Source organism: Mus musculus, chromosome 16 (assembly GCF_000001635.26).
Source record: "Mus musculus strain C57BL/6J chromosome 16, GRCm38.p6 C57BL/6J".
NCBI lineage: Eukaryota > Metazoa > Chordata > Mammalia > Rodentia > Muridae > Mus > Mus musculus.
The window spans coordinates 56,717,468-56,735,994 of NC_000082.6; the positions used below are offsets into that span (position 1 = coordinate 56,717,468).

Genomic DNA, 18,527 nt, shown 5'->3' on the forward strand with positions numbered 1-18,527 from the left:
GCAGTGGGTGAGGGGCGGGGCGGGCGAAGACCCCGCTGCGTCGGGTGAGCGGCCCGGCTTCCTCACTGGATGACCGAGTGTAGGAAGTGCGAGCCGAGGCGGACACGCATGCGCAGGGAATTACCAGCACTTCCGGTTTTCCGGGCAGCCAGTCTTTCCTAAGTCTGGCTGCTGGGTGGGCGGGGCGTAGTCTGCAGGGCTGGGTTTGCTACGAGAGCCTGGGGGAAGTGGGGCATCTGTCCAGAAAGGTTTGGGTCTTGTTGCTTTGTGGCTGTCGTGACTACGCGCTAGTCTGTCACATCTCGGAAAAAACGAACCCCTTTTCCGCCTTCTTTCTACACGTTCATTCATTCATTCATTCAGGATTGAGTGCCTACGCTTTGCCGAAAGAGTGCTAGGATGAGTCAGTTCCCCAGCTAAGCTCTACCCAAACATTTAGGAAGATCCGAGTTTAGAGGGCACACCCACCGGTGCAAAAGACAAACTTGGATAGTAAAAACCGAGGCTTCAAGAAGGCTTTTATAGGATAGAGATTTGACCATACCCTACACTCGCCTAAATTCAGTTTTCTTTTTGCTTTGGATGTGTTTAAATGGATGGAACTTGAGAATTATCATCCTGAGTGAGGTGACTCAGTCACAAAGGAGCAAACACGGCTTGGACTCACCCTTGAAAAGACTGCTTACACATTGGTCCCTGACTAGTGTCTGAGCAACTAGAATTCAACAATGCTTCCACTGTTCTTTATTAAGAGCCATCCCTTGTGTCTAAAGTGTTTGAATAAATGTATTTTACGCTGAACACATTTCAATCTGCTTGCAATCTGGGTGCCAGGAATCTTAGTACACAGCAACCAGTGGGTCCCGTAATCTCCTTTAACAAGAAGAAGAAGAAAAATAAATAAATAAAGCAAAGTGGAGTGGTATAATCTAACACTACAATCTAAGTCTTACAAGTAACTTCTGGCAGACTATTCACATGGTTTAGGGACTTGTTGCTGGAAGAAATTAAGTGTGTCCAGGAAGAAAGCTTAGATGTGTGCTCTGGTCTCATACAGACTTCTTTCTTTATAATTTGTTCTTTTGCTATGTTCCTTTATGTTCTTTTCTATAATACCGTATGTCCTAGACATGGATACAGTTCCCTATAGTATCTGTGCAAAAACCATACAATGCCTATAGATGTAATTTGAGCATACTTTTTATTAAAAAAATCTACATCTAGAAACACAGAGATCTCATTACCAGAATAATCTGGAAAGAAGAGGTTGTAGATTTTGTAGCAGTGCTCAGAAAGGACTTTAGTACTGTTGCTTGTCTGCTTTCAGGACAATATATTCATTCACTACTTAACTGGGGTACTATTTTGTTAATAATTTCAGCTTACCTTCATAGTCACAAATTTTAGTGGTGGCCTGAAATTCAGAGTTTTCCTTGTCTTGCTTATTCCTTTATAATGTCTTGTGATCTTATCTCAAATCACATGACTTGTAACTGTCATCTAAACTCCCAGTCTAGAACACATCCCTTCTCTATTGCTGTCTAGTGAGTACCGGGTGGTTGGGGGTAGGGGGTTTCATCTTCATTTATTATCACCAAGGTCCAGAAAGTCTCAGTTATAATATTATGGTTTCATGGCAAACAAAGTCCAAAGTCCAACAAATTGTAAGATCATACCTCTGCATGTAGCAAAGTTCCACTGGGGAAACTATACAGATAGATAGGAACTGTACCAAACTATACAGATAGGAACTGTACCAGAGGCCCCTGGGAACAGCTTGTAAGAGATAAGCATTGGATCATGTCACTCTGCCCTACTTGCCTCTACTGCACACACACACACACACACACACACACACACACACACACACACAAACACTCCACATCTTCAGTTAAGAGCTGGTACTCAGAAACATGACCAATGGGCCAAAACTGAATTATAACTATTTACACCCTTTGGAATAATCAGAACCTTAAAAGTTAGCACTAAACTGCTAAGTATTGCTGTTGCCACTGTAAAATGACTCAGCCTCCTTAGAAAACAGCTCAGCTCTTACTGATTTTTTATTAGGTATTTTCTTCATTTACATTTCCAATGCTATCCCAAAAGTCCCCCATACCCCCGCCCAACTCCCCTACCCACCCACTCCCACTTCTTGCCCCTGGCGTTCCCCTGTACTGGGGCATATAAAGTTTGCAAGACCAATGGGCCTCTCTTTCCAATGGTGGCTAACTTGGCCATCTTCTGATACATATGCAGCTAGCTATTATTGATTTAATAAAGTGTTTAAAAATACAGGTTTAAAATAAATTACAATTACTCTGTGACCCAGTGACTCTAAGCAGTATTTTAAGAGAAAATAAAATGTTAGCCAAGAACATGTCCAAAAGTAAGTTTGATTCCTAATAGTCAAAACCAGATAAAATGTTTTCTTTTTACATAAAGGAACAAGCCCAAATTTTCTTCAGTAGATGAGAATTTCAGGGGACTTCAATGTGATTATTATTATTAATATTATTAGCAGGACTACATAAGTATGTAATGGTAAGTAAAATTATAATACAATCTCATTAACTGTTAAAGTTAAGACAAGGACTCTAGGGAATATAGAAAAGTAGACAATGGTTTAAAATTAAACCATTATGGATTTTGCTGTTATAAACATATTTGTGAAGATGACTATTCACTAGCTGTAATAAAGGATAAAGTACAAATTACATATCTCAGGTATACAATATGATATTGAGAACTATCACGATCATGCTAACATAGCCATCTCCTCACGGCTATACATGTGCAAAATCATGTAATGTGTCCTCAGCACTGTTGCGAATACAGTACACCACTATTAGTTACAGTGACTCTGCTGCTGTCCAGTAGAGTTCTAGAACATACCCAGTGTGAGGCTGGAAGTTTGCAGGAAACAAGCCACCTTTTCCTCTACCACCCAATCGTTGGTGGTAGTATTCTACTCTCACCCTGTGTGCAGCTGTATTTCAGAATCCACATAGACCTGCAATTATAGACAGTGTTTCTGCAGCTGGGTTCTTTAGAGTAATCCACACTGCTGCAAATGGCCATGCCTTTCTTTCTTCCCTAAGGCTGAGTACCTCTCCATATAAACAATATATACAATTTCAATTTGTGAGGATTCAACCTACGGTTCAGTTTGTGATAGTGCAAAAGCAGTATGAATCTAGTAGAATGACACTTCAACTTTGAAATTTGATCTTTTTCTAGGTGAGCAATATGTAGTATGATTTCAAAATGTTGGGCTTCAGCCACAAGCCACAGCCCCCAGCCAGCCACCCAATCATGACAGTAAATGAGTGATACTGCCCAGTATATTACATGGCATTCAGTAAACTGCACCTTATTATGAAACCAGCTCCCTGATATGTGATTTTGTCCAACTGTCAGGGGTCTACACATGTTTGTGTAGGCTAAGCTATAGCACTTGCTACTTTGGGCATATTAAATGCATTTTATTATGGTATTTTTAATTTACAATGAGTTACTTACAAACTCACAAGGTAAAAAGTGCCCATATATGCTGAAACTACTTTACTCAATCGTCCAAAAACCAATAGTTATGTGGATTCATTAGCTTTACTGTCATGAATAACACCACACAAACACGGGAGAAAAAAACAAAGAAGCAAGATAAACTTAAAGATGGAAATGGGAGGAGAAAGAGCAAGGGACTGGCAGTTGAGTTGTGAACTTTCAACTGTCAGTTAAGATGCAGGCAAGAAAATCCAAAGGTCGGATGATTTGTTTCTCTTGACACTGCAGGAAAAGAAGGAAAAAAAAAAAAAAAAAAACCTCACCAGGAACTATCATCCCAGAGGTAACCAGAAAATGGGTAGAGTAGGACCTGCTCATATTCAACAGCTTGAAAATGAGTTCCGAGTCTTTCTTACTATACGTTGTTTTGGTTTTCTTTTTAAAGCCACATGTTATAGTCTGTATTTACTCTTATCCTATTCTCCCTCTGGATGATCCCACTCAAAGACAGTTCAGACGAGGAAAACGAGTGACCAGTCTTAGCCTGGCTCATTTCTCAGCAGATATTCGTATTTTGTCAGATGTAGTAGCCCTCTAAAGTTTGCTCTCAGCATCCCTTCTGTGATGTAGTTGTCTATTCTTCACAGTGCTTAATAAGCATCTGTCAAATAAATTATCCCTTATCTCTCCCTCACAATGAGTATTTGACCCAGGCTACCACAAAATGTCTAGCACAAAGCATATGTTCTGGGTAGACAATAGCAGCTCTGGACCTGCTTGCCCTCCTTGTCTCTCTCTGCCCACTGTACTCTATTGCAGAGGGCTACCTGTGTGCTCTATAGACTCCTGTTTCTTGACTTTTGCTGATTGCACCCAGTGTGAGACTTGCTAAGAACCTGTTGCATAGGAGGGGCTGGCAGCCCAGAGTCTTTTCTGCCCTTTTTCTAGGGAAAGCTGGTTGTCTCTGTCTCAATCCCAGACCACTGAGGAGAGGTGTTTTCAGCTCCTGCTCATACCTTCATGTTTTGTTCATGTCTCTGGCTCAAAAGAAGTATCTTCTCCCCTTGCTTCCTTGTGGCTGTCTATAGTGCATCTCATTTGGTCCTCCCTTTTTAATTACCATAAAATAGTCTTAGAGTCCCTCTATTTTAAACACCTCTGCTTTTGCTGGAAGAGTAAGGAGAATTAAATCCTGAAAGATTTGGCAAGCGGTTTGCCAAGAGGAATGAAATCCCTCTTCTTGTTAGATCTTAAGGCTTTAGGGTTAGGAGTGCCAATGCCAATCAATAGCCATATTTGAGAACAAGGATAAAGAAACACAGAGACAGGACAGGGGGGATAGAATTCTGACACATTATCACTATTCTGGGTTCTAGTTAGGCCTGGAGTTCATGTTACCATGCACTTATTTCACGTCTCAAGCCAGGGCACTTGAATGTTTAAAATAGCTATTGCTAATACACAAGTCAGGATCACAAACAAAACCTGGTATTGCCTCAGACAAAACGGAACACAGAAACGTTATCTGAAGCCAACTTGGCTCTTGGACTTTACATTAAGTTAGCATATTCCCTTTAACCTTTGACCTAAATTTGAGTTAGATTCATATCACCAAATGAGACTGCTGACTAGCACTCAGGGTAAAAGTTCAAACCAAAGGAATGATCTTCTCCTGGTCAGATTTCAGGGTTTCATGTGAATTAGTCTCCACAATTGCATGTGGACTTTGCATGTTTAAAGGAACATTTTATGGAATTTTACTGGGATACTCGAAAGATAATAAAAACACAGAAACGTTAGCCACCAAGGGAAAAAAAATCACATCCTCCTCTGGCTGAGTATAGTTTGTTTTGATTTTCCTCATATTTTTCAGGGCTTGGCTTAAGGGATATTTTCATCTGATCAAATTTTGAGTCAATTGCATCTTACTATTTTTCTTTGTCCAGCCCATATCTGAGTGTAGCACTGAAACACTGCTTAGAGCATGGGCCTTTCAGAATTGGTTTTCTTTTGTACTTCTCTTTACTTTATCTACTCTCTCATTAGGTCTCATCTATACTATAGACTAAATAAGCTTGTCTCGGCTTCCCTCAGAATCCAATTGTCAATTGTCATTTGCAACCATTTCTGTGAGAATGTACATTCTTTGCGTAATGGTGAGAAGGATTTTCATTTAAGAGCACTGGATGCTCTTCCAGAGGACCCAGGTTCAATTCCTAGCACCAGCATGTCCACTCACAACTATAACTCCAGTCCCAGGGGATTGGACCTCTCTTCTGGCCTCCACCGGCACTGCATGCACATGGTATATGCAGCCATAAAACAGATTTTAAAAGTTAAAAGAATTCAGTCTTTAGTGAATCATGAGAAGCCTGTGCTAAGATCACATGAAATTTATTAGATCCTTAGTTCGTACACTCACAGGAGAAGCCCGGTTTCTGACAAAAAAGCAAAAATTCAAAGAAGGCATCTCCTGAGTTCAGAGGGGGTTCTCTTCATACTTCAAGGTTTGGTGTTCTATGACTACCTAGAGCTTTTAAAAGCCATACATGCGATTATGAGTATAGCTTTTCATTTTGAATCTCATCAATCATCAATAATATAAAGATATTAAACCTGGCGGTGGTGGCACACGCCTTTAATCCCAGCACTTGGGAGGCAGAGGCAGGCAGATTTCTGAGTTTGAGGCCAGCCTGGTCTACAAAGTGAGTTCCAGGACAGCCAGGGCTACACAGGGAAACCCTGTCTCGAAAAACAAAACAAAAAAAACAAAACAAAGCAAAAAGATATTAAAAGGGATGTGTGTGTGTGTGTATACATGCACATGCATAACTAACTAGAGGTTTAGCAGTCTACTAATCTATCTCTCTATCCATTTCTTACAGAGTTGATTATTCTGGTCACAAAACACTTTTTTTTTTAAGTTCTTAGATGTTTGTTTGTTTTTTTAAATATTTTTTTATTACGTATTTTCCTCAATTACATTTCCAATGCTATCCCAAAAGTCCCCCATACCCTCCCCCCCACTCCCCTACCCACCCACTCCCACTTTTTGGCCCTGGCGTTCCCCTGTACTGGGGCATATAAAGTTTGTGTGTCCAATGGGCCTCTCTTTCCAGTGATGGCCAACTAGGCCATCTTTTGATACATATGCAGCTAGAGTCAAGAGCTCCGGGGTACTGGTTAGTTCATAATGTTGTTGCACCTACAGGGTTGCAGATCTCTTTATCTCCTTGGATACTTTCTCTAGCTCCTCCATTGGGGGCCCTGTGCTCCATCCAATAGCTGACTGTGAGCATCTGTCTCTTGTGAGACTAGGCCGGGGCCTAGCAAACACAAAACACTTTTTAAACAAAACTCCTTTTCCTAAAGAGGAGACTGGTTGCCAAACAATTCATTGGCAAAAGTTTAATGTCTGTAAGCAACTCCCTGTACTCATCAGGAGCCACTGTGTTCTAGAAGGTAATATTTTTTCTCATTGTAAAAGAATTTGTTGTGAGTTCTGCATAATTGTCAAAGTGTGTCATGCAAACTTAGTAACTATGGTCATCTTAATATATATGTATGATTCTTCATTTGACTCACATAGTAATATAGTGAAAAACCACAAAAAGCTACCAAATCCATTCTCCCTGTGATAATAAACAGCTTTAACATGCATTCAGGAAGATCTTGTAGGACACTTAGAGAATAACATAAACAGATACAATTCTTATGAGTTGGAATCAAAAGACCATCATGGGTAACTCTTGTTAGGCACTTGATTTTGCTTGGTCACTTTCAAGACAATGATGTTTCCTCAGTCATTCCAGATGGCTCCAGCAGCCTAAAGCGTTCATTTAGGGATGGTAGGGACCTGAGCATATTGTACATCCTTACACGCAGTTTCAGCGGGGTTATCGAAGGCATTGGCTTCGTTCTATCAAAGGATGATGACAGTGACTTCAGTATTTTGGAAGCTTCACTCTGAAATACTTTTGTTCGAACAGTGTAGAGAATGAATATTTGCAATCCCTGAAAAGAGAGGCAAGCTTTAATACTAGGCAATATTACAATACAGACTTCTGCAGTACCGAAGGAAGAGACTTCATTTCACCCTCCGACTCTGAGGAAGCACAGCTGCTCGACAACAGGAGCTTGCAGCTGCTGCGCATGTGCATGCCCTTCAGATATACACAGTGCTGCGTGTAACGCATATTTATTTAGAAGACCAGGGCTCGTGCCCTGGCTTGACATCACCACTGTGCAAGTCTGTTCCCTAATCTTTACAATCTTCAGTTTATAAAACTGGAAGATATTTTTTTGTGTGTTGGGGGGGTGGTCGGGGGGGGGTGTTACCCGTTTCTTCTTCTACTTCCAACATTCTGAGACTCCATTTCTTGGAGATTTAGTAACATAGCTGGAATTTTATATACTCAATAATTTCTTAACAACACAAATTTAAGACCCTGCTAGTCACTGATTCCCTGTTCTATACACATGGATAAGGAGATGCACATAAAGACATAAGCCACAAAAGGTAGTTGTTTCTTCATGGCTTTAAGCTGACCCTTACCAAAGTCCTATCGGCTTCACACCCTTCTCATTCGTCCATCATCCTCAAATCCTTTCTATTCTTACATCAACCCTAGAAACTAAGCCTTACCATCCCCAACTGATGAATATGCAGCCAAAAAATTTCAGTTCGTGTACTGCATCTACAGAAATCAGCCAGCAAATTTTTCAGTGTTTTTTCACATTCTACTGAAGTGGTTACTCAAAAAATACTATCACTAATGTGCCATTCACTTTAAAAAGAAGTCGGGACAATAGGACAATCCAATAAGATACCTTGGAAACTTTTTAAATGGAGTGTTATATATAATACAATTTAGTTAATACAGATATCAAATATAATTTAAATAATATTTTCAAGAGAAAATATTGTTGACAGTATCAATCATGTAGTAAATTTCAAATTGTACCAATAAATTTAGGAGGCAATAAACAATTACACAATATTAATAGTATTCTTTCTCTCAGACTATAACTCAGCAGTAACTGTGTTTGTATAACAAGTAAAGAGGCCCTGGTTCAGATTCCCAGTATTGTAAAAAAAAAAAAAAATTTTTTTTTTTTTTTGCTCACAAATATTACTTTTAAAGAATGGGGTGGGGGGAGGACCAGTAGATGCCATTTCACTCCAAAAAATGAAAGTTGAACCTTATAGTAATCATTAATAATCAAGGATTGTAATCAATAGACTTTAAAAATATAACAAAAATAATTAAAATAATTACAGAAAATTATATGTACAAGGTAATGTTATTGAGGAGGCATGATATTTAAAAGTAAGGAGGTGATGGTAGATCCATGTGACAAAATGTAATAGAATTAAGAACCAACAGGTTTGTCTCTTTCAGGTTTTAAACAATTTTGCTTGTTTATCGTGTGCAAACGTGTGGGTGCACACTCGCCACACTGTTTGGGTGAGTGTCAGAGGATTCTGTAGGAGTCAGTTCTGACCACCATGGGCTTCTAGGAACCGAACGAAGGGACTGGAAGATCTTGAATAAGTAACTAACTCCAGTAGTATAATGACTAGCAAGAAGAATGCGCAAGATGAACAGCTCTCTGGGATCTGCAGGGCAAAACCAAATGGCCTCGCATCAAGGCATTCTCAGAAGGAAAAGGAGGAAAAACTATAAAAGATTCTAGCAGTTCAGCCATCCTGAGAAAAATATATGCAAAGAAAGTAAGAGGTGTGTACGCCATAGACATAATGCTGAATGCCAAAGCTAGGAGGAAAACTGCGATGTAAGCAGAGAAAAATAACACATTTGTGTGCAGTAGAACAGTATGAATGGCTGAGGACATCTCATTAGGATATGTAGCAGAGTGTGAAATTACTTCTCTAAAATGCCAAAAGCAGGGAAGTGGGGGGAGGCTCACCCAGCCCAGAGTTCCATATCTAACCAAAAAAAAATCCTTCAAGAATAAGAACAAAACAGATAAAAGTTAAAAGAAAATGCTTAGTCACCAAAACCATAAATAATTATAAGGAACACTAAGGATTGACTTTGGGCTCGAGGGAAATGATACCATCTGACATTTGAATCTTCAGGAAGGAAGGAAAGGTCCTGGAAATGGTTGACACATGGCCTAATATAAAGTTTTACCTATAATTTCCTTTAGATGTATAGGTCTTTTTCAGGAAAAGTAACGTTGATTTGTGGGGTTTATTCTGTATGCACATGTAGGACATAAGAAAATGGCAGCACAAGGGAAGGAGTGGCAGGCAGATTCTATTGTTATGACGCCCTTCATTTTACTGGATGCTATATCAATTTTAAGTTCCTTAAGAAAGAAGTTATGAATGCATACTACATCATGAACTTATCCCCAAATTCAAAGTGTTATTGATGACTGGAATGTGAATTAAAATGGAGTCATAATGATAAGCAATTATACTCAAAAGTGGGGAGGAAGTGGGTAGCAGGGGAATGAAAAACAAATGAGTGGTCAGTTTTCCACTAGCAACATTCGGATGAAGATGTTGAACCCTCAGCTCTGCCTGTACCATTCCTACCTGGATGCTGCCATGCTCCTATCTTAATGATAATGCCTGACCCTCTGAACCTGTAAGTCAGCCCCAATTAAATGTTTACCTTATAGGAGTTGCCTATAAGGAAATGGTATCTGTTCACAGCAGTAAAACCCTAAATAAGACAGTGTGTTTTGTCTGAGGATTCAAGGGAAGCCGGGTGGGGGCTGGTAACACAGTCACCTCCCCAGAGTAAAGGCAGGTACAGCGTAAAACTAAGCACGATACCTGTATGTTGACATGCTCTTATTTCTCAGCTGGGGGATTGTGATCAAGGTAGAAGCAGGTGCAACTATACTGAAAACAACTCAGCTATTACATGATGTATGTTCTAGCTTGACACAAAACACAGAAAACTGAGATGTTTACCATTTGCTGACTTGGAAGCCACATTCTAGCTCATGGAGTTCTGAACCTATGGTCATTTCCCCCAAGGAAACAGAATTTTGCTATAGGATGCTTCACATCCACGAAATACACAAAATGGTTAGTCAGTATGACATTCTTCGCTGCTCACAACCCTTTCAGTTAGTAATGTGGATGTTCTTCCCCTGAAGAAATATAGTCTGACAGAAAGAAGGAGAGAGAGAGAGAGAGAGAGAGAGTCAGAGAGGGAGAGAGAGTCAGAGAGGGAGAGAGAGGGGGACAGATAGAAGGGAAGGGGCAAGGAAAAGGGAGAGAGAAATAGAGACAGAGGGAGGGGCAGAAAGAAAAATGATACTAAGGAATAATGGAAAAATGGATCAGAAGTGAATACGGAGGCAGGGAGATAATACATAAAATCAAGGAATGATGAGCAACTGTATGGTCGTTTGGTTTTCTTTAGAGTTGCATATTGTTATACATATAAGTGTTATGCTATAACAATTCACATTTAACAGTCCATATGTGTGCAAAGAAAGGATTATAAATGGTTTTGTTATTACAAAAGAAATGGGTTTTATGGTAATTACTATGTCCTGTCCAAGAAAGAAAACTTATTACATAAATAACTGTTCTCTTTACTTGCAAGGAATATTTCTCCCCCCCCACACACACACACAAATCTAAATGAGCACAGAAGACAAATTGTAAAATAACAACTGACATCAATGAGTATATTAGATCCAAATGAGCTTCACCCTCTGATAAAGTGATGGAGACTCTTACAATAGACAAAAAAGGGAGGCCTATGCATTTGGTGCCTACATACTTTAAAGGTACAGAGGTTCATAGCAAATGCAAACACATGCATACATACATATATTCATGCATGTGCACACATGTGATCATATAACCAATGCACATAACAAGAGTAAGTGATAAAGTATACCTTATGACAAAAGGCACTATCAGAAATTAAAAAGGCATCTTACTACAAATGATGAAAGGGCCAATTCATCTAGAAAATATAATAATTTTAAATTTATATCATGAAGATGAGTGTTATCTCTGACTTCACTCAAAACACATGAAGCACACACTGGCAAAATGCAACAAGGGACCAAACAGAGTAAATCCTTGATAGAAATTTCTATCATTTAACAGTTAAAAGAACCAGATGAAGATACTAATAAGGTCAGAGAATCCCCACTGAACTAGGAGTCTTCAGCTTTATTATTAATTTTAAAACCAGACCCAGTGTCTTAATCAGGGTTTCTATTCCTTCACAATCATGACCAAGAAGCAAATTGAGGAAGAAAGTGTTTATTCAGCTTACACTTCCACATTGCTGTTTATCACCAAAGGAAGTCAGAACTGGAACTCAAGCAATCAGGAAGCAGAAGATGATGCAGAGGCCATGGAGGGATGTTACTTACTGGCTGGCTCAGCCTGCTTTCTTATAGAACCCAAGATTACTCAGCCCAGGGATGGCACCGTCCACAATGGGCCCTCCCACCCTTGATCACTAATTGAGAAAATGCCTTACAGCTGTTTGTCATGGAGACATTTCCTCAAGGGAGGCTCCTTTCTCTGATAACTCCAGCCTGTGTCAAGTTGACACACAAAACCAGCCAGTACACCCAGTAACTCCAGAATAAGCAGTTTGTTTTCCCCAGGGTGAATATTTTGCTTCTGGGCCTGTGAGACTTTGCAGAGGGTAAGGTGCCTGCCACCAGGGTTGAGGATCTAAGCTCTCTATGCACAGGGCCCACATGGTGCAAGGAGAAAACTGACTTTTGCATTTTGTCTTCTGACCTCTGAAATATATTCCATGGCATGCATTAAATTAAAATATATTAAAATAATAATAATAAATGTAATTAAGATGTTTACAGAAAAGATAGATCAAAATGAAGGACCTAAATCCAATCTTAACACATTAAGAAAAAAAATGAAAGAAAAAATTCAACAAACCTACAAAATTCACAGTTCAAGGAATAATGACCATTGCCCATACCAACCGATGCACACTCACTGCATGGGAGAAAAGAAAGGAAGTGTTTTACCTCATGAGGTATGATTTAATCAGAGATGAGGGATTATATGCCAAACCTATAAAGATCTTACTCTGGTACCCCCAAGCCAGAAAGGGACACAGAAAGCTTTTGCTCTTCTCATGAAGTCTATTTAATATAGATCCCCCTAAAGGTAACTAAGCAATGGTCCTCAGGGATTTTACCAGGATGGAAACACTGGTCCAGGGTGACACATATTTTGCTTCTTTCTGACCATCTATACCATACCTGAGTGGTGTTGAAAAGACAGAATATGTAGCTGAAAACAATCCTGATGTCATCGTTACTAATTAGCATAGCATATGCCAAGATCCAGGTAACTCCAAAAACAACAGCGATAGATAGTGTGCTGAAAACCTTCTTTAGGGATGAAACTTTTTTTGTGCTACATGAGAAAATAAGAAAATGAGAAAGTATGGAGTGTTAGGGTTTGGCTTACGTGAGTCATCACTACTCATAGCTAGCATGCATGTTCAACTGCCCATCGACTTTGCTGACTTAATGTTGTGCCATACCTATCACCCTCGGAAGAAAGTGTGATTCCACTGTTTTAAATGACCCTAACATTCCCTTCAAAGTGCAGGCAAATCATTCCTTTCATACTACATAGGAAATTTCATGAGGAATTGCTGTTTATTAATGGGATTTTTGCTATTATTAACAGATCAACTAGTGAAGAAGTCCATAGGGAGACTGGGATACTTGGGAACTTCTTATGCCTTGAGATGATATAAAAATAAGATTTATTTGGCTTCAACTGATCCTCTCTCTCATGGAAGTCTGTAAGCCCCCCCCCCCCATTATCTGGTCTTGACTGTGTGACTTCCTATGTCCAGGAGAGCAAGCCTGCTCTTCTTGCTCTTGAGAACCTGACAGTGTTAGTGACTGGGTGAAACAGGCCTCTTCAGGACCAGACTCCAATGTTAGTATACTCTCAAAAATACCTTTCTCTTTATTTTCAGTAAAAGCTTTGTAGTGCAAAATGGTTATGTGTTCAGAGGTATTTCTGACTGTCATTTTGATTTTTACATGTGTGCTCTGAGACATTGAGCTAACTGCCCAAAACACATGTCTACCATCTTTTAAGTTATGATTCTAAATTGGGCCTCCCTGTGAGTTGGCACATCCCCTGTGTAAATATGTATAGGCTCCCCAAAGAAAATCCTCATGCTTTCTTTACTCAGACAAATTGGAACTTATTCTCCTGCTCTTCTGGCTGGTCAGACACTTTCCCTCTTCTTTATGTCTTAGTTATGCTTATTTTCAGCTCTTTACTCACCAAAATGTGAATCCACTGTATCCGTTTATATTAAGAGGTATGAGCTGGGGTAATAGAGGATTTACTTAAAAATGACACAAAGCACAAATAAACCTCCCCAACTGAAAAAGCTGCCACCCAAGATCACCAACAATCAATTAACTACCAGCAACTACGTATGGAATGGATTCATCATAACTTACCTGTTAACACTCGAACGTGCTTATCCTAAACTACTGGCATCATGCAAGCCTATGGCAAATAGTAGTTTGTCATTGTAAATCCTTAAGTGTTGGAGTGATTTGGTTTGTATCTAGCTAGCACATGAAAGAGGGTTAGCTAAAACAAATTATGTATCCTCCTCATTGTTATTCAGCCAATTTAAAAACCATAGGCTTGTCATTCAAAATTGAGGTATACAAATTTGATTGTTATCTGTGACCCAAAATTATGATTTTTTTATATATAAGAAATATAATCTAATATACAGCTAGTCTAAGAACCCACCACCAAAGTGCCCCCCCCAATATTACTAAAATGTATGTTTTAATGCTTAGGGAGAATAGTAATTTCTCCACATAGCCTTAAATAGGAGCTATTAACCATGTATGAAATGTAATACTTTGATTTGTAAAGCACATACTTAAGATTGCATTCTCATCAAAGATGGCAGTTTTCATTTATCTGTCCTCACGAAGTAGATCCACCTGTGGACTGAGTGTAATATACAGACGTCCGTATGGAAAGGATGCTTGCGATGTACAGGCTTGAAGAATTCCGCCTGAGCTTATAGCTTCATCTGTACTATGTTCTGCCCCATCTGCCGTAAACCCTGGGCAGGAGGTTGCAGCATGTGTACGTTCAGGGGTTTCTGATCTTTATCCTACCTAAAGCTCTTGTTGAATAGTAGAGATGACAATAAGACCACCTACTAGGGCCAGAGAAATCACATTCAGAAGACATGCAGTTGGGTGGGACCTGGTAAGCCACCCAACTCACTGTCTCAGTGTCACTAAATGAGAGAATCCATTTGTAAGGGAAGTCTCAATATGTTGTATACTTGGAATACATTTTGGAAGGTTTGAAGCTACTGTGTAATCCAAACACCGCAGGTAGCAAGTTTCAAATTGAAAACATGGATGCTAGCACCTGCCTCCTTATAACTCTCTTATTCAAGTATTCAAATTTTGTTTCCTGAATTTGGAGGGGAGCTTTTGAAGAGAAGATATTTTCTTGAAACTGTGTGGTTTAATTTTTGCTTGGGCCAATGTGTTACAGAAGTGTGTTATACAATGCTGTGCACAACACAGGACCACTGAGGCTAGAAGAGAAGGGGAGAATATCCATCTTCTTGGTCAAAGTTCACTGGGAAACCTCTCTTGAATACCCCATGCCCTTGGTTTGTGCAGATGTTGAAACCTTCTGCAGGGGTCTGAGGTGTACCGAGGTGCTGTGTTACATATACGTTAGTCCTTGCTGTGTTATATATACATGAGTCCTGGAGAGTCTCACCTTGTCAGGTTCTGGTTGTTCTTCCACAACACTTTGACTGTGATTATGACAAATATAGTAATGTTGGTGATGAGGATAATGGTTACAGGTATGATGAACGACCACAAAAGTGGACTTCTTGCATAATCATTGTCCTTGGGAACGGCCAGCCAGCAACTGTGGGGAAAAAATATTTCAGCAAACTAAGGAAAGAACAAATATCAATTCCTTTTGCTATTACTACTATTGGCATCCATGGAACTGAAGTCCTTGATAAGAATATCCCTTGGCTTCTTATACATCCGAGGTTAATTTCAATAATTCAGTCCAGTAGAAAAGTTGGTTCTGCCAAAATTTCCTTGAGTCATTGTGGGCCAGCAGAAGGTAAAATACACTTTGAGTCAGATACCAACAGTGAAGACTCAGGAGTCAGATGCTGGGGTGAAAGCCTCCTAGCTCAGAAAGGCAGAAAAAGCACTTAGCTGACCTTTCTCCTTAGCCAATGTCCCAGAAGCAATGCCCCTCTTTCAAGCTGTCTCAATAAACTCCCTTCAAACCAAATGTCCTTCCGTTCTACTCCCTGTGTGTCTCTCTAGCCATACCCCTGACTCATCTTACTCTCTATGATTTTTTTCTTAATAATCCTGTGTTTACTTCCTATGTTCAACTGGTTGCTTGATCCTCCTCTTGACCTATGGCCTTCTTTTAATCCTGTTTACAATATTGAAGAGGAAAGCTCTTGGATTAATGGTGTGTGCTAAGACTGATCCACACCATACTAAAAACAGGTTTTCCCAGTAAATATCAAAATCTTGGGGTTCACAGTGTGATCAAGTATCCTGTAACACAGCACATAGGGTATTGCTAGTTAATAGTTCTACTACTGAGTTATATACCCTGTTGTGATTTGAATGACAAATGCCCCCTGGAGGCTCATGCTTTGACCACTTGGTTCCCAGTTGGTGGCACTGTTTGGGAAGGTTATGGAACCTTTCAGAGGCAGAGACTTGCAGGAGGAAGTACACTGGAAGTGTGCTTTAAGGTTTTATACTTCATACTTTATAGGTTTATACTTTATATTATATAGGCTTCAAGGTTCTTCTCCCTGTCCCCTCTCTACTTTCTGTGTATAGATGAATGCTAAAGCTCTGATCTGTGATTTTCAGGGTGGTCTCAAGCTTCCACTGTTGTGACTTCTCAGGCAGGTTGGACTGCTCCCCCATGCAACTGTAATCCAAAATAAAACTTACTTCCCTAAGCTGCTTTTTAAAAAGGATATCCTACCACAGCAACAGAAAAGTACTAATTACATGCACTCCTATGCCTACAACAGTCTTGAGTTTAGATGTTACTTCCTGACATTTACGAGGTACCTAACCTTAGGCAAGCCATTACTCCTATTCTACTTATGGCTATGTATCTTATCCTGGCTCATAATATGAAAGGTATAAACTGCTGTAGAGGACAATATTTCCAGCTCCAAATTTCACCAGTATTTCCGATGTACCCTTAGAGCATTATATAAACATTTTATATAAACATTAGCAAACATACATGTTCCCTTAATTTTTCTAAACAGATGACATCATTCAATAAATGTTCTAAAACTTCCTTAGCATATCTTAGAGATCATTGGAGAATAAAAAACAATTCATTAATTAATTTAGCATTTTTACTCTATTACCTAATATTCTATATTAATACTTAGTGGTGTGTGTGTGTGTGTGTGTGTGTGTGTGTGTGTGTGTGAATGTTCACATGTATATGTACATGCCTATGGAGGCCAGAAGATAACCATGAGTGTTTTTCTGAGATAGGGTCTATTCCTTGGCTGGAAGCTGGTTGAATCAAGGCTGACCATTGAGCGTTAGTGATCTGCCTGAGCTTTCCAGACACAGTGATTGCAATTGTGTGCACTGCATCTGCCTCTTTATCTGGGAGTTTGGAACCTGTACTCGGGATCTCATGCTTACTTGGCAAACATTTTCCAGCTGAAATGCCTCTCCAGCCCCTCAATGGACATTTAAAATGCTAATAACTAAACAGAGTTTTCAAAGGTTGCTTAACCCATTGAGCTTTCCATCTTAGAGCTTGTCTGTTGCTATTTTTGGTTTGGTGGAAGAAGTTTGTGTGTGTTTGCATTTTTCACTTCTCACCTAAATTGAAAATGATGTAACAATCTCATAGTATTGTTGAAATAATTTATTTATTCATTTAAAAACATTTAGAGAGAACATGTTGTGTGCCAGATGGTATTTTAGATACCAAGAAAATTATCAGTAGAGAAAACTCCATATTTTAGTAAGTTAATCTAGGTTAGAGATGCAGATAATACAAAAAAAAAAAGTGATTATATTTCAGATGCTGACCAGCATGGGAGACTAAAAAAAAGTGATTTGGTCAATGAGCGTCTAGAAGTTAATGTTCATATATATACACAGACACATACACACACACACACACACACACACACACACACACACACACACACACATATATATATATATATATATATATATATATATACACACACACACACACATACATATGTATATGTGTGTGTATGCATATGAAGGGAGGGGAGGATTCCAATTTAATAGAGTGGTTGAGGCAAATGCTCACAGAAAAACAGCTTTGGAGCAAAGACCTTGATAAGGGGGGGCGGGGAGGGTGTTCTAAACAGAGATTACATTGTGTTCAAATGCCCTGAGGTGAAACTTTAGTCAATTCAGGTAACCTCAGGCAAGATGCCTAACAGTGGGGGGCATGGAATCTGAAGAGGCCACCTCCTGTAGCCAGGCAGGATGCTGAGTGGAGGGATAAGGACACCAACCCACTCACAAAACTTCGCACCCAAAATTTGTCCCATCTAAAAGAAATGCATGGACAAAGATGGAGCAGAGACTGAAGGAATGGTCAACCAATAACCGGCCCAACTTGAAACCCATCCCATGAACAAGCACCAATCCCTAACACTAATAATGATACTCTGTTATGCTTGCAGACAAGAACGGAGCATAACTGTCCTGTGAGAGGCAGCTCACTGAAATAGATGCCCACAGCCAAACACTGGGTGGAAGTCAGGGGCTCTTATGGAAGAGTTGGGGAAAGGATCGAAGGCTCTGAATGGGGATTGGAACTCCACAGGAAGATGAACAGAGTCAACTAACCTGGACCCTTAGGGGCTCTCAGAGGCTGAATCACCAACCAAAGAGCACACATGGACAAACACCAGAGGCACCTATGTAGC

General features: G+C 39.7%; 1 protein-coding gene across 1 annotated transcript in view; it reads right to left on the reverse strand.

Annotated features, from left to right (window-relative positions):
• Window positions 1-7,141: 7,141 nt before the first annotated feature.
• Adgrg7 (adhesion G protein-coupled receptor G7) overlaps window positions 7,142-18,527 on the reverse strand; it is a 71,398-nt gene continuing 60,012 nt past the window's right edge. The window contains exons 14-16 of the mRNA NM_172825.3: window positions 15,299-15,454; window positions 12,757-12,913; window positions 7,142-7,521 (exon numbers count right to left, since the gene is read on the reverse strand). Of these exons, the coding sequence (NP_766413.2) occupies window positions 7,288-7,521; window positions 12,757-12,913; window positions 15,299-15,454 (547 nt within the window). The 3' untranslated portion in view covers window positions 7,142-7,287. The remainder of the gene's footprint in view (window positions 7,522-12,756; window positions 12,914-15,298; window positions 15,455-18,527) is intronic.